Raw genomic sequence first — 25,900 nt, forward strand, 5'->3', positions numbered from 1 at the left:
TTCCCCTTTGAGCCCAGCATGTCCTCCCCTCCGCACCGGTCCAACGACGACGCCACGCTGGAAAGTCCGCTGGCCTTAGCAGCGACTCGGCATTGCTGTTCGTGGCTCCCCCTCCTGCCCTCCATCTGCCACGGTTCACCTGGGTGGAAACAGGAAGTTGCGTGTCACTGGAGACAGACCACGGCAGGCAAAAAGCAGGAGGAGGAGCCACGCACAGCACTCCCGAATCACCGAGGCTGGCAGCTTCCTGAACTGTTTGGGTGAAGGATGAAGGGAAGGTGCGAAGTTGAAGTTCAGGAGAGTGGATGGTGGGTAGGGGAGAAGGATGTGACTTTGTAGTGAACTCAAGGGCGATCTTGCAGACCTTGCCATGGAAATAATCAGCCATAATCTGGGGAGAGAGAGAAGGAGGGGGTCGGAGGAGGGAGTTAAGCATGGTAAAGAGACAACGAGGGTTGGAAGAGAGGGAGTTAGTTATCTGGATGTAGTAGTCTTACTTGACCCATGTACATGCAGAATTAAAGGAGGTCAACATAAATTTGAAGTGAAGAACGTCAGCACATGTGCAAGATTTGAACCAAAGGCGCTCAACACAGCAGGTGCAGGAACATAAGTAACAGACACTGGGAGTGAGCCAAAGTTGAGATTTGGTACGCCTGAGCGAGAAACAGGGGGACAAGGGTGTCCAGAGCAGAGAATAGAGTTGTACGACGAGACAGTCTCATGGACAGACTTAGATAACATAGTGGAGGCAAGGAGAGGTGAAACAGTGGCTAAGAGCATGGAAGGATCGAGGGCTTGAAGATTTTGAAACCTCTTGGGGGCGACTGGGCATGGTGAAAGGGGAGTAATGGTGAAGGATATTTGATGGTGATCAGACTTGGGGGAGCAGTGAGATAGAGAAGTTAGAGAGAGAGCAGCTGGAGAACAAGACAAGGTCAAGGCAGTGGCCATCCTAGTGAGTGGGGGTTGTGGAGCAAAGCTGGAGGTTAAGGCAAGAAATTTAGCAGCATAATATGGGGCAGAACAATTTTTCAGTAGTGTGAATACTTGTTTTTGTCTTTAAAATTGTGAGTATAGTTATACTCTCCCCCCCAAAAAAAACCCCAACCCTGGCGTTATATCTTCTCAGACCCAACTGCATAAGAATTAATTAGTTTTTCTGTATCTCCTCAGACCTAGTGCCTTAGTCTTCTGTAGCCTTCTCTGCGGCCAAGTAGCTAATAGCCTCAATACCATTCATTTTAAGGCTGTGCACCATTCTGCAAGAAACACTTCTTTATATCACTTGGCCATAAAATTGAACACAGTCTGCCATTTTGCCATGTGCTTCTGTAAGCCCTAGCTTTTTGTATCGGCCCCCAACAGCAAAATAAGTTTTGACAGAATATTAGTGCAAAGTTAGATGCACTAACTTATGGGCAAGTCAGTAGCCTGCCTGAGCACAATCGTGCGCCCAATTGATACTGTACTACCGCACCGGCATTCTACTGCGTGCATTGCTTGGTGACACGCCCTCATGTATACTCCCCTGACAACTGAATGCTAAGTGACAGCATCTAGTAGCCACGCACAGTGAGGTCACCAACCATGCGCATGAGCTCAATTAGGCGCCAGCTAACGTGTTTTTGGGCCAGTAGCTGAGACCTAACTGAAGCATCGACAACTAAATAAGGATTGAATTCTTCTTGTGCTCCGTGGGTGTCACGCGGCCAAACCCACGCACAACTCAACGGCTCCGGTGTGAAACTCGCGGAAAGACAGAATAGGGCGATGTCCCGTCAGCTCCAGCACGCCGCTTGTTTATTTCAGAGGGGTTCTTTTACTCTGGGTTACTAAAAGAAAACGTCTCCAGCTCGCGTAAGCGCCTTCCCCGGAAACCTCGAAATACTGCCAGGGCGCACTTTACCACCACACATTGAAGGGGGCTAGGAACTGCGCGTGCGCTGAGCTGCAGGCTCCGCCCCCTCCGTCAAGCGAACCTGGACGCGTGTATTTATCGTTCCGCTTAATGTAAGTGAAAGCTGCAGCGCACGGGGCGGGGAGTTTGCTGGCTAGCAGGTTGTTATTGCTAGGCGCTTTGTACTGCAGGTTGAGTGCGCTATGCCCTTTAAGTTTTTGAAGCACACGCAGGAATCTCTCCTGAAAAAGCGAGCGCTGCTTGGTTTAAACTAGTAAGCTTACTGGACGGTGATCATTTGACCTTGGGATTTATTGTATAGGTAATATAATATGCTTATTGATAGAAAACAAGGGAGGATGCCAGACATCTATATTTTCGGTTTATTATTTGCGGAATATTTTCGGTGACCATATGGCTCACCTCTCAAACTTGACCCCAATCAGCTACACTCCCCATTTTCCCGTCTTTTTTTTTTTTTCGCCCTAAGGCATTTTTCTTACTCTTGCCCTCTCAAAGGTGCAGGGAGATAAGTTGCCCCCCCCCCTCCTCCTCCTCATCAGCTGCAGAGTTTGTGTTAGAAGAGAATCAGACGCAGTGCAAAAAATTAGGACAGACTCCAATTTCTCTAAAGCCTATTTGTAAAGTCTAAGGCCAATGTAGAAAGTCACAAGTTAGTTTTTAACTCCAGAAGCTTCTGAAATTACTCACGGGGATACAGTAATCATTGACCAAGTAAGCTATTGCTATGTTATAATTGTGACAGTATTCCCTTCCTGAGTCATTTGCTTATGCATCGACAGAAAGAGTGATATTAAAAAATACAAAAGCAAACCACAAGCCATGGTGCACCCCAACACAGCTCTCTGCACTGGCCCCTGAAATCCCTGGTAGTCTAGCGGCCCTTTTTTCCCAATTCAACCTGACCTGGCCCCTCACCTCCAAGGGACTGTAACAAACTGGTCTGTCCTACCTACATGTATGTACTTTATTTTTTATACAGCTTTTATTAGAGAACAACATATGAAATCATACATAATCAAAACACAGTAAAAATCATACTTACAAGCACTCCCAGGAGCTGCCCCCTCCCCCTGAGGATTTCTATTTATAAATTTTATCAATGCAGCTACAATACTACTTTATTCTAAAGCAGGAGTCTCCAAAGTACGGCCCGCGGTCCACATCCGGCCCGCAATATGATTTTCCTTGTTATCAACAGCAGATGAATCCAGAGACTAGTGGGATTATGCCCATCAGCCAGCAGGAGGGGATAGAGAGTACTGAATTAACCTCAGATATATTTTGGATGCATGTCCACCTGGCCAATCAGTATACTCTATCTCCAGAAGGTTGAGGATGGGTTTCTCACAGCTCCTGAATTCTGCAGTGGATTTCAGCCAGGCTTGGCTGCAGCTACCTGCACGTTTCCTAGATCTGAAAAATGGCTGCTATCTTCTGGTTCCTGGTTTAGGCTACTGAGGACAGAAGGCTTCTGTTGCTGCAGCTTCAGTAGAGCCTAGGGTGTTGGCCATCCTGAGCCAACTTTAGGGGCAACATCTGAGCCCACCCAGGTCCCTTCCCCACCCTCCCAGCCGGTGGAGAGAAGATGAAGAAGCTGATGTGATCAGAGGGTCCTTTCCCATAAGAAGAAAAGCCTGACCATGGGTCCAAGCACAGTTCCCTTTGGCTGGAACACTAACACTTCTCCCTTTGCCTTCCGGTAGTGCAGGAGCACGTGAGTACTTGGCTTAGGCCTCATGTAAAGAAACATGTTCCTGGGGCTTTAGGCCTCAGTTGAGAAATGCTCCTGGGCATGTTCCTGGGCTTTAGGCCTCGGATGGGTGAGTTTCATGTGGCTCAGGCCTCAGTTGAGAAATTCTCCTGTGGCTCAGGTCACAGTGGAAGGCCGATTCCTGGGACTCAGGCCACATTTGAGCTGCAGGATATGAGCTGTACAGTGCCTACCTTGGGGGGAGGGGGGGCATCACCTGGGCTCCCAGGTCCCTTTTCCCCTCTCCTCCTGAAGAACTTGGATATTTCAGTTCCATAAGCTCACTTGGGCTATGGGTGTGGAGTTATAGGGGTTGCTGTTCTCTTCAGGGAGGCACCAGTATGGGGAGTATTTTTACTCCTTTCCCGCGTAGGGAAGCAGAAGCTGCTTCAGCTGTAGCAGCGGATGCCCACAGGCTTGCAGCCGGGTCAGGCAGCTGCGGGCGGTAGGAGGCCCTAAGGGTGGTTGCTCAAAGCCCTTCCCTTCCGCCGCAGATCGAGGGTCACTGCAGTTGCAGCTGATGTCGCCACTGCTGTCAGTATTTCTACTCTCGGAGGAGGGACGTCACTTCCAGCAGTACTGCCTTTGCCACCGCTAACCGGCTGACCCTATTTGCTACCAAATGGGCAATGGGTTGGCTTTGGCTGGGGAGCCATTTCACTTGTGGCCTGGTGTACCTTGTTTGGTCCCAGCCAGATGGCAGTTAAGATTGCAGGCTAGTTGATAGCTCTCGCTATTGCTCTGAGGTACATTCATGTGGAGGAATGGACTGGCGGTTGAATAAGCTACCTCAGTGTCTGAAGCTGTTACTGTTTCTCCTTGGGACCCTGGGACAGGCACTTGTCACTTCATAGCCCAGGTACAGAGTAGTGTCTGGTTACAAGGGGATGCTTTGCCTCTCCTCTGGCATTATTCTTGACTGGAGTCAACAGTGTGGCCTCCTGTGTCCTAGGGATTTGGTATTTGAGAGGGCTTCAGTCCAATGGGGAATCTTCATTTGTCATAAGTCCAGGCTGGCTGCCCTAGAACATTCTGAGGGAATTAGGTCTGGTTTATAATGAGGCTTATGGGGTTTGCCATTAGCCAAGGACCGTTGCCAGACATGATGGTTGCATTCCACAGGAGGTTATTTGAAGCCTGGTGATCGCATTAGCAGGCTGCTTTGCACTCATACTATTCGTGGAGGGACACTGTACCTGGGGTTTTCTGCAGCATGGTGCTCTCTTAGGCAAAGATTGCTCCTGCTTACATGGGCTAGAGGGGTTATTCTCTGGGTGTCGTATCTCCTTAGACATGTGCTGCAGGGCAGGTTTTCAGTTCACTTGTTTATTTTCCTCCCTACGTTTGGACTGCTTTTGTACATCCCACTAGTCTCTGGCTTCATCTGCTGTTGATGGCAAAGAAGGTAAAATTATGTCCTTACCTGATAATTTTCTTTCCTTTAGTCACAGCAGATGAATCCAGAGCCCCACCCTGGTGCGGGGTTTGGGCTTGCCTTTAGACTGAAGTTGCAGTCTCGATTTTGATGTATCAATGATTTGGGTAGCGCATGTGACGGAAGAAGTTCCTTAGTTGTCCTATGTCTCACATGTTTAATGCGGTTGATGTGCAGTGTTCTCCCCAGGGCCTTTCAGCCGGGCGCTCCGCCCAGCTAATTTAGATGAGCGCCCGGCTGTAATCTCGATCGCAATCCTGCTGCTGCTGCTGCCTTCTGCTCAACATTAAAAAAAAACCAAAAACCTTCTCACCGGCTTAGAGATTTACTGGGCTGACTCGGCACAGCCTGAATCGCAGGAGCCTGACATTTTTTTTTTAGTTTTTAACGCCAGCAAGCAACTTGAACCCATGCTCCCCGGCGGGGCTCTAACGTGCATGCCGCTTCCCTCCGAAACCGGAAGTCACGTCCCGAGGGGGGAAGAGAAGGGAAGTCGGCATGCACACGCCCTGGAGCATGGGTTCGCTATAGGAGACAGGTCAGCTTACAACTTGCTCTTGCTTGCTTCGGGCTTTCCTCGCTGCCGGGTCCTGCTTACTTTCTGTTTCCGTAAAGGCAGGACCCGGCAACGAGGAAGGCCCGAAGCAAGCAAGAGCAGCGAGTTGTAAGCTTCCCTCCGTTGCTGACTTATGGAAGATAGGTCAGCGATGGAAGGAAGCTTACAACTTGCCTTAGTCCAGCCCTGCACAACATGCGGCCCAAAACGGATCTCACTGCCGATATGGCTCTCACTCCGCTCTCCTTTGAAGATTAGCTCAGGAGGCAAGATTTAGCCCGAGATCAGACGAACATTAAAGGGCATCTGAGCAGATTGAGGAGAACATGTCCTGTTTTTCCTTGCCTAAAAATACCACCTTGTCTAATGTAATCTCTGATCAGATCCTTAAGAGTGATGCAACTATGTATGCTGGACAGTCTCCTCCAGTAAACAGAGCTTTAAAGCCTGCAGCCATATAGAACCAGATGGTCAAAGGGCTCCGAAGTGTAGTATTGCCAAGGGATCTATCTCACAAATTTCTGCTGCTGGCAGATGTAAACACAGCACAAGAAATAGAGACTTGTGGCATTCTGTGTGGAAAGCTGATGCATAATGAATTTACTATTACCCATGTAATAGTGCCAAAGCAGTCTGCTGGACCAGACTACAGTACAGTGATATGGGGAATATGGAAGAATTATTCAGTGTTCAAGATCAACATGATCTCCTCACAGAAGAAAGACGGAGAGAAAGAGAGAGGCAGATACTGGAGGGGGGGGAGAAGGGAAGGAGATAGAGATGTCAGACCATGGGGTAGAGTGGCAAGGAAGGAAGGAAAGGAGAAGAGAGAGATGCCAGAGCATAGGGGAGGGGTGGAGACAAAAAATAGAGAGGGGTTGAAGCTGAAATAAATCATGTACAAAGGAGAGAAAGGGCACAGGATATAGAGTTTACTGAAGAGACATAGAAAGAGGAAAGATACCATATGGAACAGAGAGAGAGCAGACACTGGATGGAAAAGGCAGAAAGGGTGGACAGTGGATGCAAGGGGCAGATATAGGGTGGACAGTAGATGGAAGGGATAGAGAGAGGGTAGAGGCTGGGTGGAAGGGGCAAAGAGAGAGGACAGATGTTGCCTGGAAGGGAGCGAGGACAAATGCTGAATAGAAAGAAGAGAGTGAAGAGAAGATGACTAAAGCAGAAACGACAAAAGGTAGAAAAAAAATATTTTTTTTGCTTTACGTAGAATCAAGTAGTATTGTAACTGTATTGATTAAAATTTATCAATAGGAAATGGAAATAAGGCAATTTGGGGGGGGGGACTAAACCCCTTTCCTCAGATCAGGACAGGATACCATAGCAGCTGTTTACTGTACTGTCTTAAAGAAAGATTTGGCCTCTGAAAGCTAATTGAAAAATGGATTAGTCCAATAAAATGGTATTTTCATATTTCTCATTATTTGTTTTATTTCTATTTGTTAATTTGTAAAGTGGTGACTGTTATGTAGAAGTTTTTTTTCAAATTTACATCTACTGTCTTTATATTTTGCACAGTATTAGGGGACATGTGTCACTGTTTCTGTGGTGTTGCATTGTATTAAGAGTCTGGTTTCTACATATTTCTATTTTTAGTTTGTGATTATTCCATATTGGGCGAGGGTGTATCTGTGTTCTGTGTGTATGAAAAGGACATGGCTTTCTGTTAGCATCGACTACAGGATCAATTGACTGTGTAGGATCTGGTTTGTTTAGTTTTACAATGCGTGTGTTGGTGTTCTAGTGCTCACTGCAGTGTTTAAGATGCTGCCTTTTCCTAGATGCACCCTTATTGTGTAACTCATGGATTATTACTAAAAATATCTTTTTTTATATAGAGGAGAGGGGGTTAAAAAATGATTAGCACTGGCTGTCATATATACTAGGTACACCACTGGATTTAATGACCCTATTCTAACTTTACTGTTGACGTAGGTGTTGTCCCCCCAACACAAAGACACACACATTATAAAGAATTAAATTAAAGTTGTATTATCATCAAGCAGCTTTCAAATGACATTATAAGCAAATCAAAATAAAATATTTTTAATACATTGCTAATTATTACCTGCATCTTTACCTATACTGTTTTGCCCTAGCTCTTACTTTGCACTATAGCAAAATAAAAAAGAAGCAGATAAAGATCAATCACACAGGTGTCCTTCAAGGCTCAGTAACACCTCTCCATAAATTATATGTGGAAGAAGTCTGGAAGTGGGGATAGCATCTATTTCATATCCTCAGTGAGACCTCAGGAAGGAACCTAGTGATCAAAACATTATTAGAGGTGTTGTACAGCCATTTTTTGTATGACTGGATGAGCTATATTTATCTTTTTTTTTAGTTGTTTAAATTCATGCAGAAATAAATGGTTAGACTGAACCTAATGACTTCATTAATGCATTTCCCTTTTTTTAAATCTCTATACCATTTGAAAGAGGGTGAATATCTAATTATTCACTTCTAGAATTGGATACTTCTTAAATTTAGTAAAAATATTCTGGCACAAGTGTCAAACCTTAAAAAAGGAAGTCATATCGAGCATTGGAAAATAATAATAATTAATTAATTAAAATAGTATACATTTAATTTTCCCCACTACCAAATTTCCTGCCCCGCCCCACCCGGCTACTTTTTCATGTCACCCGGCTGGAAAAAATTTCTGGGGAGAACACTGGACTATGTAAGCTTGTTATGTAAGTCACAGTGAACCGCTGTATAGAAAACGAGGGTGATGCTTTTCCCAAGCTTCACTGCACTCTGCTGCCAGACAAATACATACTTTTGAAGTTAATCTCAACTGAACCATTTCCTCATTCTCTGCTTTTCTGCCATACAGGCTTTGAACATATACCTGGGTGGAAAACTAACAGCATGGTGTTGAATCCCTACAAGAAGTTCTTCACGTTGTGCACTCTGACATTTACAGTCACATTCTGCCTTCAGCTAGACCCTTCCGAGGTTCTGCTCGTTTCTTTTGATGGTTTTCGATGGGATTACATCTATAAATTTCCAACACTCAATTTTCACAGACTCATAGAAGATGGAGTTTATGTGAAACAGGTTTCTAATGTATTTATCACAAAAACCTATCCTAATCATTATAGCATGGTGACAGGTCTCTATGCAGAGAACCATGGCATTGTTGCCAATGAAATGTATGATCCAGTGCTTAACAAAACATTTTCCATGGATACGCTGGACATCTATGATTCAGAGTTTTGGGAAGAAGCTGTTCCGATTTGGATCACTAACCAGAATGAAGGACATAAAAGTGGTGTAGCTATGTGGCCTGGATCAGATGTGAACATAAGTGGGGTCTATCCCTCCTTCTATCTGCCTTACAATGAGCTTGTTTCATTTGAATATAGAGTTGCCAAACTGATTGAATGGTTTACATCAAATGAACCTATAAATCTGGGCCTTCTTTACTGGGAAGAACCTGACGACTCGGCTCATTTGTTGGGACCAGATAACCCTTTCATGAGTAAAGTGATTAAAGAGGTTGACGAGAAGCTAGGCTACCTGGTGGCTGAAATGAAAAAAGCAGGGTTGTGGGATACAGTGAATCTTATAGTCACCAGTGACCATGGGATGGAACAGTGTTCTTCTGACAGAGTCATAGAACTTGATAACTACGTGGATGAAAATCTCTATACACTGGTGGACCGTAGTCCTACAGTAGCCATTTTGCCAAAAGAAGGTAGGAAACAGGATTTTGAAATTCCTAAGAAACTGATAAATGGCCTTGAGGGCAATGGTGGTATTGCATACCTCTTATGTTCCATATTTTGCTGAGGGATTTGTACCTCCATGTATCTTTGTGACTGTTTGCATCTCAAACAGATGGTATATAAATGTAGTAATTGGCACTTTTGCAAACTAAGGTAATGCTTTTGAGATATTCCTCTAGGTAGATTACAGTGATATGGGTTATGTCCATGCATTATTTATATTTTATTGAAATCTTGCTTTATCCAATAGGTCATTGTTTCCCAAACCTGGTCAGGTTTTCAGAGTGCCCGGAATGAATATGCATGAGACAAAGTTGCATTCACTCACTCCACTACATGCAAATCAAACTCATGAATCAATAGGTTGAAGATATTTACTAGGGAATTCTATTAATGGTTGCTAGTGCTACGCAATATTTTGGCATGGCACTGAAATGGTCCCCAAACAGCAGATTCACACAGAACTACACTTGACTACACCGTTATAGAATAGCGCTAGTGGCATAGCAAGAGTGAGAGGTGCCTGGGGGGCTGCGCCGCCCCCTCCCCTCCTACCATGCACATGCCACTTCCCTTCTCCCGTACCTCTGCAACGTTCCTGGCGTGAGCAGCAACCCCCAAGCTGCACCAGTGTTGGCTCTTCCTCTGATGTCACTTCCTAGGCATGGGTCTAGGAAGTGACATCAGAGGAAGATCCGACGCTGGCATGACAGCAGCTTGGGGATTGCTGCTTGTACTAGGAACTTTACAGAGGTACAGGGGAAGGGAAGCAGGTGGCGCATGGCAGGAGGGAAGGAGTGGGTATGGCAGAGAGGAGGATGGGTTGTGCACTCACCAAGATGATGCCCGGGGTGGTCCATTCCCCCTTACTTTGCCACTGAATAATGCCTAAGTGTTTCCATGTGGATCTGAAAAGGGGGCATAACAATGGAAGGGACATGAGTGGGTCAAGTGTGTTCCTTTAAAATGTGTGCACTCTTACAGAATGTGGGGAACCCCACCCCCTCCCTTGTTTTGGTTAGTGTAAATACTCACACCCACAGTTGAGTGCAGATTCCAGAGCTATGCACCAGTCTATAAAGCAGAGTTTCTCAACTTCTTCAAGCCAAGTACCCCCTAAGTCTAACAAATATCAACCGAGTTCCTCCGCCCACTTTCTGCCCCTGACCCCACCCCCCATAATAATAGTACTAATTGTAATGCAATTTCTTCCATCCATTTTTCATATACACACAATATAATCTTATTAATATCATTTATATTTGGGGGGTTTTCAAAGAGGTCAAGGCAGATGACTAAAATATGCAATGTCACCTCAGTAACAACTATAGAAAAATAGACAAATATAGTACAAAATATAGACAGCTGATATAAATTCTCAAAACTGACACATTTTGATTACTAAATTGAAAATAAAATCATTTTTCCTACCTTTGGCGATTTCATGAGTCTCTGGTTGCACTCCTTCTGACTGTGCATCCAATATTTCTTTCTTTCTGCTTCCTGCACGTTTCCTCTCCTCCGGATCTCATTCCATTCACCCAATCAACATCTCTCTGTCCCTCCATGAGTCCAACTTTCTTCCTCTCTCCTCCACCCCTTTTGGCAACTTGTCTCCCCCCCCTCTCTCTCTTTCACTGTCCATCTGTCTCTCATTCCCTCCCTTGCTGCAAAGGGAGTGGGGAAAAGAGAGAGAGAGATCCATGGTGTATCTCCCCGCCCCCCTCTACTGCCACATCCAACATTTCTTCCTCTCTCATCCCTTGGATCATGTGCAGTATTTTTTTACCACTGCCCACCGGCCCCATGCCCATTTCTCCTTCTATCACCCGTCTCCAGCACCATTTCACATCTCTCCCTCCATCACTATGTCCAACATTCATTTCCCTTGCCTCCCCTTCAATCTGTCTCTCTGTTCCCTCTCCACCACCATATCCAACATTTCCCTCATCCTTCTATTCTCCATGCATCTCTACCTCACTCCTCCCTCTCTCTAAGTCCAATTTTCCTCTTTCTTCCTTTCCCCATGTGCACCATCTCTTTCCCTCTCACTCACACACTCATGCCCAATAATTCCCTTTCTATTCCCTCCCTCTTATGTCCCCCCCCTTTGTCCAAGATCATGTCCCCTCTCTCCTTTACTTGCTCGAGCCGTACTCGCTTCCTTCAGGACCGTCAAGCTGGGCTGCTCCTTCTGCCTTCAGTGGCACTTGTTGCAGGGACATGCGTGCAGCGGTTCACACACTGCATGTGGCTGACGCACAAGCCTTCCCTCTGACATCGGAGAGAAGGTTTCTGGGTCAGCCACATGCAGCGTGAAAGAGCCGCTGACATGTCCTTGCAACAAGTGCCACTGAAGATGGGGAGCGGTGCAGGGCCATGCGGGAGCTCAAAAAGCTTGCTCCTGTGTGCCGCTGGCTGCGCGATATGAGGCAGCCATCCAAGGAGGGAGGGGCTCAGCGCGGGTCAGGTGTGTGAAAAGCTCGCTCCTGCCCATACACCGCTGGACCACCAGGGATTCAAAAAGGTATGTGGAGTGAGGGGGGGGGGTAAAAAAATTGTTAGAATCGGATGGAAGATGGGAGGGATCCCTCCTGTCCCTGCCTACCAGGTCATATAGCAGGCTGGCAGAGACCTGCAACAAGTCTAGGAGGGGGTCGGGTGGTCACTGGGTGATGACCCAAATATAGGACGAGGCCCCTATTTTTGGGCCATTTTTTGGACCCAAAAATCTCAGCCTATATTCGAGTATTTACGGTAAATGAATGGGTACAAGTGAATTGATTTTTTTTTTTTTTTTTTTTAACTCTTATCAAAAACTACAAAGACTAGGGGACACTCAATGAAGTTACAGGGCAATGCTTTAAAACCAATAGGAGTAAATATTTTTCCACTTGCCACCAGGATCTAATAACAGCAGTTAACGTAACTGGGTTTAAAAAAAAGTTTGGACACGTTCCTGGAGGACTAGTCCATAGTCTGCTATTGAGACAGACATGGGGGAAGACATTTCTTGCCCTGCGATCGGTAGCAAGGGATGTTGCTGCTATTTAGGCTTCTGCCAGGTACTTGTGACCTGGATTGGCCACTGTGAAAATAAGATACTTAGCTAAATAGACTATTGGTCTGACCCAGCATGGCTATTCTTATTATCTTATACTGTATTCTAATGTATTATTTTGTAATTCTCTTATTGATTCAACAGGTAAACTTGAGGATGTATATGAAGCTTTGGCCAATGCACACCCAAATATGACTGTTTATAAAAAGGAGGATATTCCTGAAAGATTTCACTATATTCACAACAGCAGAATTCAGCCAATCCTAGCTGTGGCTGACCTGGGGTGGACAATTCTGCAGAGTAGGTCTGGCGGATACTTGGGTAAGTATTTATGCCTCTTGCTTCATGATCAACAGTATTTAAAAAGAAATCATAATCTCAAGGGAAAATGTAATGTGCTCAGGAAAGTACCGTAATTATTTTAATTGTCTCTAGTATTGCCAAGGAAAGTTCCTTGAAATAACTTTTAGAAAACACTTTAACCATATCGAAATATATCCAGACATCATAACTTATTTAAGACAGCTGGTTAGAACCCAGTATGGCACTGCCAGTATGGTTGTACTAGGTCTAGGAAGAGAGAGGCCTGTAGTTAGGACCCAGGAAAAGATGCCATTGCTTTTGCCTGGGGCTGTCTCTGCAGCCAGCCTGCGTAGAAAAAAGTCTGGGGTGAATAAAGAAATTGAAGTTGGAGATTGTCTGAAAGGAGGAGGGAAGAAAGGGCATTGCCGCGTGCTACGCCCCTGCGTAGGCCAGTGGGTGGTGCTTTGTCTGAAAGAAGGAGGAGGGAAGAAAGGATATTGTCACGTGCTACGCCCCTGCATAGGCCAGTGGGTGGTGCTAACAGCGACTGGCTCGGATCTAGGTGTGCCTTCTCTAGGAAAAAGGAACCCTTCAGGTAGTCTTCAATTATGTACCAAAATAATCAAAAAGATTTCAGTTGCAAACTTTAGTTCTGTAATTTTTGTTATAGCCCCTAGAATGGGCACAGTTCAAAGTAAATCAAACCCGCACTCGGCAGAGAAAAGAAGAAAGAAAAACAAAATGCTCTTCCCCTGTTTATTTACAGAAAGCTTAAACTCTCCCCTTACCCCTGGGCTTTCTGACTCTAAAGTTCTCTTCATCAGGGCAACATGTACTCTAATTGTAATTTTGCAGTCCAAAACATTTCATCACAAAGAAACAACAGCAAAATGAATTATATTCTTCTGGCACCTGTAATACCTGTGGCCTGCACTGCAGGTGGCTTTGAACTCAACAGACCACTAGGTCTTGGAATCTGGTAAACCTTTGCTAAAGGTAGCATAAGCCATCTGCTTAACAGACCCACCCTTTGCGATCAAACAACCAGATTCTCTTTCCTCACAACAGTTTTTCAAAGTTCAATCCAACAGGTAGGAAGGAAAAATTAAAAAAGCCACAGTTTAATTAAAAAACCAAAAACTTTGCCATTCCCAGTTGTAATATACAGAGCTGGTTCCTAAAACATTCACAGTCCATCCTTAGCTGGTAAAATGTTTTTCTTTTTGTGTTCAGCATTGCTTTACAACAATCCTAGCAACCAGGAAAAAAGGAAACAATGCCAATGAACAAACAAACACAGATCACATCTTCCTCTTCACATAATGTTCTTGTCTGTTCCACTGAGTCCACTGTTCCAGTTTAGGGCGCAAGTTCTCAGTGAGCATTAACACTTAGCTCACTATCTTGAAATACTCTCTCTTTCAGAATTCTCCCCCCCCCCCCCAAAAAAAACAACAAAACAAGAGGAAACAGGTTCACTCTTTCAAAGCTCTATGAACCCTCCTCCATGTCTGCTGGCTGTGGTAATTTCAGGTAGCCATTTCCTCTACTTCCTCTAAACTTGCAGGAGGTTGAAGCAGGGTCTGTTCACCCTCTTCTGCCATCTCCACCTCACTGCCTTGCTAAGCGGCAAGTGGACTCCTCAACTCCCTATTCTCCTTCCTCTCCTCCTGGCTCATGGCTTTCTATTTATGTTCTACAGCACCACACCCAAACCTTCCTGGGAAGGGGGGTGGGACTCAGCACACCCTAAAGACCTTTATGTGCTTTTTCCTAAGCTCTCTATTCTGAGGCTGCCAACTTTGCGGTGGGTTTATTTTTATATAAGGGTCTCTCTGCCAGTTATCACTGTTCAGTTCAATAACTTGTTCCCCTTCACTCACCGAGGCAGCTGACTTAGGGTGTTTATGATTAACTTGGTCAGCTCTGCTGGTCAGGGTACATGTGTTTTTTGTTTTTTTCTTAATTCTACTGGGACAAAACCAGGGCTGGCATTGGGTTTGTCACAACATGGAAAAGTAAAACCTTTAAAATCAGAAGAAGCAAAAAACACAACAAAAATAAAGTACAAAATGGCCAAGAAGATGAACCACCTTAGTTTTTATACCCATCTGTATCTCTAGAGTACCACTGACAGTAAAAGCTTGGGTGGAGTTCAGTACAGAGAGCTGAAATCCTGCATTTCAGACATGCTGACTTTGCCAAAATAGACATACATTAAAGAGAAGCAGGCAGGGTAGGAGGAAATAGGGAAAGTGGAAGAACGGGATATGCCGGTGAGGTGATGCTTCTACATGAAATAAATAGAACAGCTGGTCCAAGAACTAAGAAGTTGAGCTATTTTAGACCAGTAGACTAGGATTTGGGGCGAGAGAGTGAAGTGCAATCAAATTTAACTTAATGAGGGAGGAAACTAAGGAAAACTATTGCATTAGCATTTTACTTTCAGAAGGGAGGCTGTGATAAAATAAGGAAGTGCTTAGTAAAAATATAAATAAATAAAAAAAGAGAAGGTACCGATGCAGAGGTTAAGAATCCATACCTAGCATGGATATTGCTTAATAATTTCATCTTGGAAGACCAAACCAAATGTACTGTATATACTTGAATATGAACCAAGATTTTGGGGCCAAAGAAATGGCCCAAAAAGAGGGTCCTGGTTTATATTTGAGTCATCCAACTGTGCACCCCCACACACACCCTCCTGGACTTGTTGCAGGCCCCTCGTGGACTTGTTGCAGGCTTCTCCCAGGCCTGCCTTCAGATTTTCCAAAGGCCTACCTTGCACGCCCCGGTGATCCAGCGGTGAACCGGGGCAGGAGCAATCTTCCTAACTCCTGCCTCATGCAGAGCGGCTGAAGAAAATGGCTGCCATGAGTTCTTGTGGCAACATCATGAGACCAAAGGAATGTGAGAGGGGAAGCAAGCGAGAAGGACAAAATGGGAAGAGAAGTCCAGACCACGGGGGCCCTTTAGAACTGTGGGACCCAGGGTAGCTGCCCTGTTTGCCCTCCCCTAACATTGGCCCTGCCTCTATGAGGAAGACTATATAGAGGTTAGGGATCTCCAGCTTGAAGAAGAGATGGCTGAGGAGAAAGACAATAGAGGTCTAAAAAAATCCTGAATAGAGGAGACCAGGTAAATGTGAATCGGTTGTTTACTCTTTCAAAAAGTACAAAAACAATAAGACATGCCTCGATTTAAAATAAACCAGAGAAAGAATGAAAAAATACTATAGATAAGGTATAATTAAGCTCTGAAATTTGTTACCAGAAAATATGGTAAAAGCAGCTAAAATCGCTGGATTTAAAATGTTTTGAAAAGTTCCTGGAGGAAAGAGCCATAAACTATCCATAAACTTGCAGAAAGCCAATGGTTATCCCTGGGGTATACAGCATAGAGTCTATCCATTTGTTGAGAACCTACCAGATACTCATGACCTAGTTTGGCCACCATTGAACGGACACTGGATTTGATAGACCTTTTGGTCTTTACCAATGTGATAGTTCTTAGGTTTTTAAGAACCCTTCCTCAGCATGCATGCATTGTACTTTTCCCTGCCCCTCAAAATGACCCTGTTCCTTTCACTTTAAAATAAGTACAATATAAAAATATGGGAGTAGAGTGTGGTATAGTGGTTAAGAACTACAGCCTCAATGCCCTGAGGTTGTAGGTTCAAATCCCATGCTGCTCCTTGTGATCCTGGACAAGTCACTTAATCCTCCACTGCCCCAGGTACATTAGATAGACTGTGAGCCTCCAGGGGCAGATAGGGAAATTGTATGAGTACCTGATTTGTAACCCATTCTGAGTTCCTTTGGGATGATAGGTTAAAAAAATCAGATAAATAAAATGATGTTTGAACAGACTGCTGGTTCAGCCAGTGAGTATGAACCATTTGACCTCTGAGGGATTTCAAGGTGACTTTTTTTCCTCTGGAGTGCTGTGCCCTGTCAACAGTTTATGAGCATACTATATGCTAGAATGTCACTGCCAAACAAATTAACTCTCCAGCCCACACACCATTCATATAGGTCACACCACAATGTAACTAATCTTATTTCTGTTCTCCTCCTCTTCCTCTTCTCTCCCTTTCTTATGCACCCTGTGGAATGCTTGCTCTGTCTCCAATAAACTTACCTTTATCCATGACCTCTTTGTGTCTTGAACTCTCCACCTGCTAGCACTAACTGAAACCTGGATCTGTCCCAAAGACTCTGCATCAGCTACCGCCTTGTGTCAGAGGCTATTTTTTCTCACATACATCTCACCCAGTTAGTCGTGAAGGTGGTGTTGGACTAGTACTCTCACCATCGTGTAGATATCGACCCCTTCTTCCTCCTCAATCTCATTGCTCTCCTTCCTTTGAAGTCCACTCTATTTGCTCCTCTACCTCTCCGAATAGTAGTCATTTATTGACTCCCTGAAAAGTCCCTCTCTTCCTTCCTCACTGACTTTGATTCCTGGCTCTCCTTTTTTCTTGAACTCTCATCTCCTTCCCTCATCCTTGGTGACTTCAGCATCTATGCTGATGACCCCTCTGATTCTTACACTTCCAGGTTTCTCACCCTTACAATATCATGCAATCTCCAGCTGCGCTCCACCATCCCTACGCACCAGAATGGCCACTGCCTGGTGATCGAAGCATGGTTTATTCCAGGATAAGCAGGCAGCATATTCTCACATGTGGGTGACGTCACCAACGGAGCCCCGCTACGGACACTTTAAAAGTGCATTGACACTTTAAGACTTTCAGAAAGTTTGTGACAGCCCGCATCGCGCATGTTCCTCAGTATCTTAGTTTCCTAGTTTCCATGGAGCTAAGAAGTCGCGTTTCAACAGCTGTTGATATTTTTTTTGCCTTCCTGCTCTTGCAGTTTTTGACCCTTCTAGTCATATTTCCTTTTATTTCTTTTTCCTTTTTTTTAAAAATAAAACTTTAAAAAATTACTTTATTTTTACCGTCTGCGGGTTTTGCCCCGGCAGGGCCTTCTCGTCCACCTCAGCCATCGAGTTCAATTTGGCTTACTGCAGTGTTTCGTCCATGTCATGCCCGCTGACGGGTTTCAAAAAGTGCAGTCGCTGTGCTCACATTACATCTCTCACTGACCCTCACAGCTGGTGCCTCCAGTGTTTGGGTCCCAAGCACCGTATCCAAACGTGCAAGCACTGCTCTTCTCTGCAAAAGAGGACTATTAAAAATTGAATTTTGCAGCAGCAGAAGCTTTTCAGTGTCATCATGGAAGGCGAGCCTGCTTCAACACCAACTACATCGACATTGAAGGCGCCGATACCGAATACTTTGACATTGATAGAAGCACCAATACTGACCCCGGTGTTGCAGTATACCATCTTTTTGGGTAAGCTGGCTAAGAAGCCTTCCCCTTCCCCATCAGGGACGCAGATCACAAAGACATCGAGCCTAGTCATGCCGACCTCGCACAAGTCCCGAAAGCGACCAGTTCCTTTATTGAGGAATGCCTCAACATTGGCATCTTCCTTGCCGGAACATGTCACAGCCCCTTTGGTACCAGCAACAAAGCCCCCTGTACCAGTGCTCACTTTGAAGCAAAAGATTGATGCTTTGCTTCACGAGGATCTTGGAGACCATTTTCAACTGTTATTCATCACACTGACTCCTCCAGTGCCAGTCCAGCCTGAGCATGCACCCAGAACCACAGGCACCGATGCACCCAGAACCATGGGCACCGTCGACACTACATCGGTGCATCGTAAGGAAGCCTCGCAGATGTCAAGCTTGCCACCTTCGACAATGAAGCATCGATTTTCTCAGTATCAGTCTCAATCTGCGCAATGTCACACGTCCTCATCCAGGCATTCGGATAAAAGTCCCGTCAAGTCGGGTAAAGTCTCTTGCAAGAGGAAACACACTGAAACCCCGACACCAGAACAGCACCGATCTAAGCACTGTTCCCCTTCGATGTTAAAAGTCTCTGACTTGCAGGAGGACTCTGAGCCCAATCCCTCTTCATCTGACACTGATGCTGATGATTCTAATGCCTCAAATTCTTGCAAGGGTTCTCAACCTCGAGCACCTTCTCCCACCAAAAAACTCTCTTTTTCAAAGTTTATTTGACAAATGGGAAAAGATCTCTCAGTACAGTAGGAGGCTAACTCAAAGTATAATAAACAATATCTGGACACCATGGACTATGACATGTGAGAATATGCTGCCTGCTTGTCCTGGGATAAAGCAGTTACTTACCATAACAGGTGTTATCCAGGGACAGCAGGCAGATAGTCTCACAACCCACCTACTTCCCCTGGTTGGCTTTTTAGCAGGAAGGCACTCGCTCATGCGCGGTGCGGGCTATTGCGAACTTTCTGAAAGTATTAAAGTGGCAATGCACTTTTAAAGTGTCCGTACCAGGGCACCGTTGGTGACGTCACCCACATGTGAGAATATCTGCCTGCTGTCCCTGGATAACACCTGTTACGGTAAGTAACTGCTTTCTGGTAACTGAGAGTTTCCATTTATCATAAAAATATATTTTTGAATTATTTTATAGAATATTTAGTTTTGATAGTCCTCTTATGTTTCCTGGATTTTGTTTTTGTTTAGCATATTTTCTGAAATCACTGGTAAAATTTGCGGACGATATGAAGTTATTCAGAGTAGTGAAGACACAAGAATTGCGAAGACCTGCAACGTGACATAAACATGCTCGAGACATGGCTTCATGGGCCGTGACATGGCAAATGAGGTTTAATGTGGATAAGTGTAAGGTGATGCATGTCGGTTACAAAAATCTTATTCACGAATACAGGATATCCGATGCAGTACTCGGAGATACCCTCCAGGAAAGAGACTTGGGAGTACTGGTCGACAAGTCGATGAAGCTGTCCACACAAGCAGCGGCGAAAAGAGCGAACAGAATGCTAGGAATGATTAAGAAGGGGATCACAAACAGATTGGAGAAGATTATCATGCCGCTGTACCAGGCCTTTGTACGCCCTTACCTGGAATACTGCGTCCAGCACTAATCACCATACATGAAGAAGGACACAGTACTATTCGAAAGGGTCCAGAGAAGAGCGACTAAAATAGTTAAGGGGCTGGAGGAGTTGCTGTACAGTGAGAGATTAGAGAAACTGGTCCTCTTCTCCCTTGAAAAGAGGAGACTGAGAGGGGACATGATTGAAATATTCAAGATAATGAAGGGAATAGACTTAGTAGATAAAGACAGGTTGTTCACCCTCTCCAAGGTAGGGAGAACGAGAGGGCACTCGCTAAAGTTAAAAGGGGATAAATTCCGTACAAACGTAAGAAAGTTCTTCTTCACCCAGAGAGTGGTAGAAAACTGGAACGCTCTTCCGGAGGCTGTTATAGGGGAAACCACCCTCCAGGGATTCAAGACAAAGTTGGACAGGTTCCTGCTAAACCAGAACTTACGTAGGTACTGGTCTTTGACCTAAGGTCCGCCGTGAGAGCAGACTGCTGGGCACAATGGACCACTGGTCTGACCCAGCAGCGGCAGTTCTTATGTTCTTAAGAGGAAGTTTCACATCTTCTCTCCTCCAAACCCATTGCCTGCTCCTCTGATCTGATTCCCACCCACCTACTTAGCGCTCTCTCTTCCATTGTCATCCCTCCCAATCCATTTCTGAATACAGTTCAAACTCCTCTTACTGACCTACAGGTGTATTCATTGCAGCCCTTCAACTTCTCTCCCACTGTGCTCCCACCTGCGAACTCCATTCATTGGACAAGTCCCTCCTATCTGTGCTCTTCTCCACCACTGCCTACTCCAGACTTTGTCCCTTCTATCTTGCTGCACTGTATGCCTGGCACAAACTGCCTGAGTCTTTACGTCAAGCGCAGCAGTCTCTAGCAGTATTCAAATCAAAGCTAAAAGCCCATTTTATTTGATACTGCTTTCAATTCTTAACTCCCACTCACCATAAAATTACCTACTGTATGTCCATCCTCTGTAAGAAACTCCCCAAACCCCCTATATGTCCTGTCTGTCCAAAGTAGATTGTAAGCTCTTCAGAGCAGGGGACTGTCTGTTGCGTGTTGAATGTACAGCACTGTGTACACTTTTCACTGCTATAGAAATTATAAATAGTAGTAGTAGTTGTAGTAGTAGCAACCAAAACCATTGTCTATTAAGAGCTTTTCATCTTCCTCTAACCCCTAACTTTTGTTTCCAAGACAAAGAGCGATTAGAGATGAGGCTGCCACTTAAAGCAGTAATGCTGCTTAATCAATGTACTAACCCAAAACAAAATCCACGAAATATATAAGAGGACTATCAAAATTAAATATTCTACAAAATAATTTTAAAAAAGCTCCACCATGGGTTCAACAGAGCTCCATTTCGGAATCTCTTCTTACTTCATCAAGAACCCAAAACTTAAACGGAATCTGGTTAAGCTGCAGTTCAGCTTGTAAACATGGTGGATCTAAGATGGAATGCCAACTCTCTCTTCATTGGCTGTTGATCAGAGCAAGTGGTCTGCCATGTTTGCAGAGCTCTGTTGAACCCACGGTGAAGCTTTGTCAAGAGGAGCACATTGAGGCTAGATAAGCTTTTTTCTTGTTTTATTCCTTATTTTTGATGATAAGTTTGTTATATTAAATGAAATTGATTTCTGACAGTTTGATATTTTTTTTTTTTTGGTCGACTTTATACTATTTTTGAACTGTTGTGGTATTATGTTTATTTTGACTTACTTTAAATGAGAAACCCATTGACGTTTCAGGGACCTTAATTCATTTGAGAGGTCCAAGACACAGAACCTTGCTTTTTATGGTGATCAAAGAATGGTTTCTGATAACAGTTTCCATTTATCTTAAAATATATTTTTTAATTATTTTGTAGAATATTTAGTTTTGGTAGTCCTCTTATATATTTCCTGGATTTTGTTTTAGGTTAGCATATTTTCCTGTGAAATTGTATGGGTTTTGTCTAGTGAAAAACCTAATCAATATGGGTATGGATTAAATTTGTGTTCCCTGACTGTTGTGCCAGTAAGATGATACAATTTACTATCTCACATGGACTTATAACGACTTGCATTCAATATAATTTTAGTTGAGTGTATTAAAATTACTTTTTCTACTGGCCATCACTTGTTACTTCATGTTTTAGTTTCTTCAAAGATTTTATCAGTCTCTGTTTTCCTTTTCCTCTTGTACAGTTCTCTCTTCTTTCTATTTCCCTGCCCCCCTCCAGGACACCCTCATCTGCTGCCTGTGTTCTTCAGTAATTCCCCCTCCCACTGTCTGACCTGTCCTTTTCTTGTGCTGCTTCATAGCTTGGACCCACCATGCTGATGCCAAGTCTGGTAATCCTCTGGCAGGGAAACTGGGTTAATGTTTAATGTTTTCTGTTGCTATCAGAGTTACTAATACTACTGCTATTTATTTCCATAGGGTTGCTAGACAAATGCAGCAAGATACCAATACATATTTATTGGGATTTATTAACCCAACTCCTATATGTCCTGTCTGTCTGTCCAAATTAGATTGTAAGCTCTTCTGAGAAGGGACTGTCTATTATTTGTTAAATGTACAGTACTATATACACCTTTCAGTGCTATAGAAATGAAAAAATAATAGAAGTAGCCTTTTCATGAAGAGATTCACCCAAAGTGGTTTACAATACCTTGAATAGTAATCAAGTACTTTTAAGTATGTTCCCTATCTGTCCCAGCAGGCTCACAGTCTGATTGGTGAACCTGAGGCAATGGAGGGCTGGGTAACTTGCTCGAACTCACAATCTCAGGGTCCTGAGTAGAGAGTTGCACGGGGATAGAAATCCTACCCGTCCCCATCAGGATCCTCTCCATCCCCACCCATCCCCGCAAGGAATTACCTCCATCCCCGCCCATCCCCATGAAAAGCAGCAATTACTTCTGACAGGATCATCAATTCCAGTTTCTTTTGTGTTTGCACTGCTGTTTTCCTTGTGGAATCTCTTTGGTGGAACCCTTTTTTTGTTTTCTGTTCAGGTAATTAACTTATAAACCCCTCTTTTACTAAGGCTGACATGTCCATTATATTATATGGACGAACCCTGCTTCCAAAGCCTTCCATCCCCATGGGAGTCCCGTTGGCTAGAGGGGGGTCCCCGTGGGAGTCCCGTGAGCCAGAGGGGGGTCTCCGTGGGAGCCCCGTGGGTTAGGGGGGGATTCCCATGGGAACCCCGCGGGACCCGCGGGATTCCTGCGATCCTTGTTCCCGTGCAGACCTCTAGTCCTGAGGCTGCTAAAAACTACTAGGACATACCTCCCCTCCTTACAATATGGAGCTCACAAGCAAGTCAAGACAAATCTGAAGGACATTAAGACAATACATAAAACCAGCAAGGTTGTGATCAAGAGCATCCATAGTTAAGATTTAAAAGTGCCTTACAAAGTGGATTTTTTGATTGGATTTGTGCAAGACCAGAGAAGGGAGCACAATTCTTGTAGAGTGGGTGAGTAGCCTACTGGTTAGTGGGGAGCTGGGATCAGTTCCCACTGCAGCTCCTTGTGATCCTGAGCAAGTCACTTAATCCTCCATTCCCCAGGTATAGAACTTAGATTGTGAGCTTACTAGGGACAGAAAAAAAAAGTACAGTAAAACCTTGGTTTGCGAGCATAATTCATTCTGGAATCATGCTTGTAATCCAAAGCACTCGTATGTCAAAGCGAATTTCCCCATAGGAAATAATGGAAATTCAGATGATTTGTTCCACAACCCAAAAACTTTAATACAAAATACTGCATTGTTGTGCTTGCTTGTGCCGCGCTTATATTGTTCTCAGTTGCGATGCTTGTGCGGCGCTTAGAGATGCGACACGCATATGTTGTGTGTGCTTGTGTCGCGCTTATATTATACTCAATTGTGATGCATGTGCTGCATTCAGCGATGCGCATAAGTTGTGCATGCTTGTATGTGGCATACGTCAACGTGCTCGTATTGCTAGACAATGCTTGTTAAGTTAAAATTTTATCAAGTGTTTTGCTCGTCTTGCAAAACACTCGCACACCAAGTTACTCGCAATCCAAGGTTTTACTGTACCTGCATATAGAATATCTATAATAATAAAACCCTAGAGCGCGCATGCGCTGTCGAAAGTCCGTGAGTCCTGGTGGCGTGAGGTGTGCTTCTGTGCCAGTCCTCAAGGTGCCTGCGCTAGCTGGAGGCGCGTGTGCCAGCGACTCCTCCCTCCCGCTGCCGGTCCTCTTCAAAGTGGCCTGCTGAGGTTCGCCAGACGCTGTAGCGAACCTTGCAGGCCGCTCTCCACCTTCCCGATGCAATGCAAGAAACAAAAGGATCGGTGAAGAAAACTATAAGAAAAAAAAAGCAAATCCAGGTAGGTGAAGGTGGGACGGAGGCTGCGATCAGCAGCAGCGGCTGCTGCTGCTCCTCCAGCCGCCTAGCTCCTCTCCGCCGGCCCGGGCCGGCATCCCCCTCCGCCCTGTCTTCTCTGCTCCAGTGGCCCAAGCAGGAGAAGGAGTGGATGAAGCAAGATCACAGCACGAGGGAGACCGTGCAAAGGGAAATGCAAGGGGGTTGAAAAAGCGAAAGGTGGGACGGGAAGGGGAAAGGGAGGGGGAGGAAGCCTAAAATGAAAAAAAAAACTAAAAAAAACTTTATACAGGAAGAGGAGTCTCTAGCACCCGTTAATGTAACGGGCTTAAAGACTAGTAGTGTATATAAACTGCTTTGATTAGTCCCACAGAAACAGTAATAAGTCAGAAAAGGATGTTGCTAACCAGCTAAGCTATTAGATTTGCAAGTAGCAATGATTTGATTGTCTGACCTAACTTCATCATCTGATTGAAAATAGATTTGTTCCCATTTTAGGGTCAGAAAATGTCCAGTTTCTTGGAGCAGTTGCAACCCTAAACGGGGAAAACTTTCACAGAGTGTCAGGAAGTATGGGCTATTTTGCTCTTTATATCTGCCATTCTTTACTAGCTACTGTTAAAAATGGTACTGGGAGTATTATATGTAATTTCAGCGTGCTTGTTTTCTTTCTAACATGTATTCATTCTGCTTTACTTCCAGAAGGTAACCATGGTTATGATAACACCGAGCCAAATATGCATCCGCTCTTGTTGGCCCATGGTCCCGCCTTTAAAAGAAATGTCACTAAAGAAGCCATGAATTTAACAGACTTGTACCCACTGCTGTGCCACCTCCTGGATATCCAGCCATTGCCAAATAACGGCTCTCTCAGCCAGGTGCAGGATCTCCTTGCAAGCACAGATCCTCCGTTTCTGAGCAATTACGTGGACCCAGAGTCCTATGCTTCCTTTGTAGGAGTGTTCCTTGGGAGTGTTCTTGCCTTAGCGTTTCTGCTTATTTTTATCAAGCATGTAACTCGCAGCCAGATGTCTGCCCCAGAAGTAGAACACCCTGAAATCACCCAGCCCTTGTTGGATGTCTGAGTCTAGTTCAGATTGGCATGCACCCATGATAGCTTCAGAGCTAAAAAGTAGCTTTAAAAAAAAAAAAAAAATGAAACTGATGATTCAGGAAAACGAAATTCAGGTAAAAAGTTTGAAATGAAAGGCCTGACCAAGCTAGGATTCTTCCCTCTGGGTCAGTAGCATAGGGAGGGTAGGAGGCGCCCAGCTTGGTGGTGCCTCGCTGCCTTCCTCTCCACCCCCCTGCTCCTTCCCCACCCCTACCCCATTATTAAGGACAAGCAGCATAAAATCAGGAAGTGACTTCAGAGGGGGAGCTGAGGCCGGCACGAGCAGCAGGTTGAAGATGTTGGAGTTAAGAGGCATGGGGCGGAGAGGAGAATTGCCAGTGCCCCGACCAAGAAGGCACCACTGCTCTGGGTGCAGAATGGGAGAAAAATGAATGAATTGGATCTGTAATAAGAATGTGTCAGTTGACTGTAAGACACTAGATTGAGTATGGGCTCTTGGATTTTTTCCTAAGATAGCCAGCAGCAATGAGAGTTTCATTCACTAGATAGCGACTCTATTTTTTTCTGCACTTATTTCTAGTAATTAGATGCACTTTATTTAATCATACACAATAAGTTAAAATGATAGTTAACAAACTAGAGAAACACCTATTAGTGATAAGTTTGTACAATTTTAGAGGAACAACCATGCAAAAATAAAGTTCTTTTTAGAAAAGCTCAA

The 25,900-nt window shown here is 44.6% G+C and overlaps 1 protein-coding gene across 7 annotated transcripts; it reads left to right on the forward strand.

Moving 5' to 3' along the window:
* The first annotated feature begins 1,558 nt into the window (after nucleotides 1-1,558).
* Nucleotides 1,559-25,900, forward strand: ENPP5 (ectonucleotide pyrophosphatase/phosphodiesterase family member 5). Of its 7 annotated transcripts, none has more exons than XM_033937334.1 (4): nucleotides 1,559-2,013; nucleotides 8,523-9,386; nucleotides 12,623-12,799; nucleotides 24,807-25,900. In XM_033937334.1, the coding sequence occupies exons 2-4, from the start codon at nucleotides 8,558-8,560 to the stop codon at nucleotides 25,187-25,189; spliced, it is 1,389 nt and encodes a 462-aa protein (XP_033793225.1). In that variant the 5' UTR covers nucleotides 1,559-2,013; nucleotides 8,523-8,557; the 3' UTR covers nucleotides 25,190-25,900. The 7 variants fall into 7 exon arrangements, with proteins under 7 accessions (XP_033793225.1, XP_033793229.1, XP_033793231.1 ...); XM_033937338.1 differs by having other exon boundaries at nucleotides 1,559-1,860; XM_033937340.1 differs by lacking the exon at nucleotides 1,559-2,013 and adding an exon at nucleotides 2,033-2,061.

Source organism: Geotrypetes seraphini, chromosome 3 (genome assembly GCF_902459505.1).
Source record: "Geotrypetes seraphini chromosome 3, aGeoSer1.1, whole genome shotgun sequence".
NCBI classification, from domain to species: Eukaryota; Metazoa; Chordata; class Amphibia; order Gymnophiona; family Dermophiidae; genus Geotrypetes; species Geotrypetes seraphini.

Bases quoted from the DNA above. Each gene is read 5' to 3' on its own strand.
- ENPP5 (XM_033937334.1), top strand. From the start codon at position 8,558: ATGGTGTTGAATCCCTACAAGAAGTTCTTCACGTTGTGCACTCTGACA. The intron at 9,387-12,622 runs GTAGGAAACAGG...TTGATTCAACAG, and splicing joins AGCCATTTTGCCAAAAGAAG to GTAAACTTGAGGATGTATAT. The intron at 12,800-24,806 runs GTAAGTATTTAT...CTTTACTTCCAG, and splicing joins TAGGTCTGGCGGATACTTGG to AAGGTAACCATGGTTATGAT.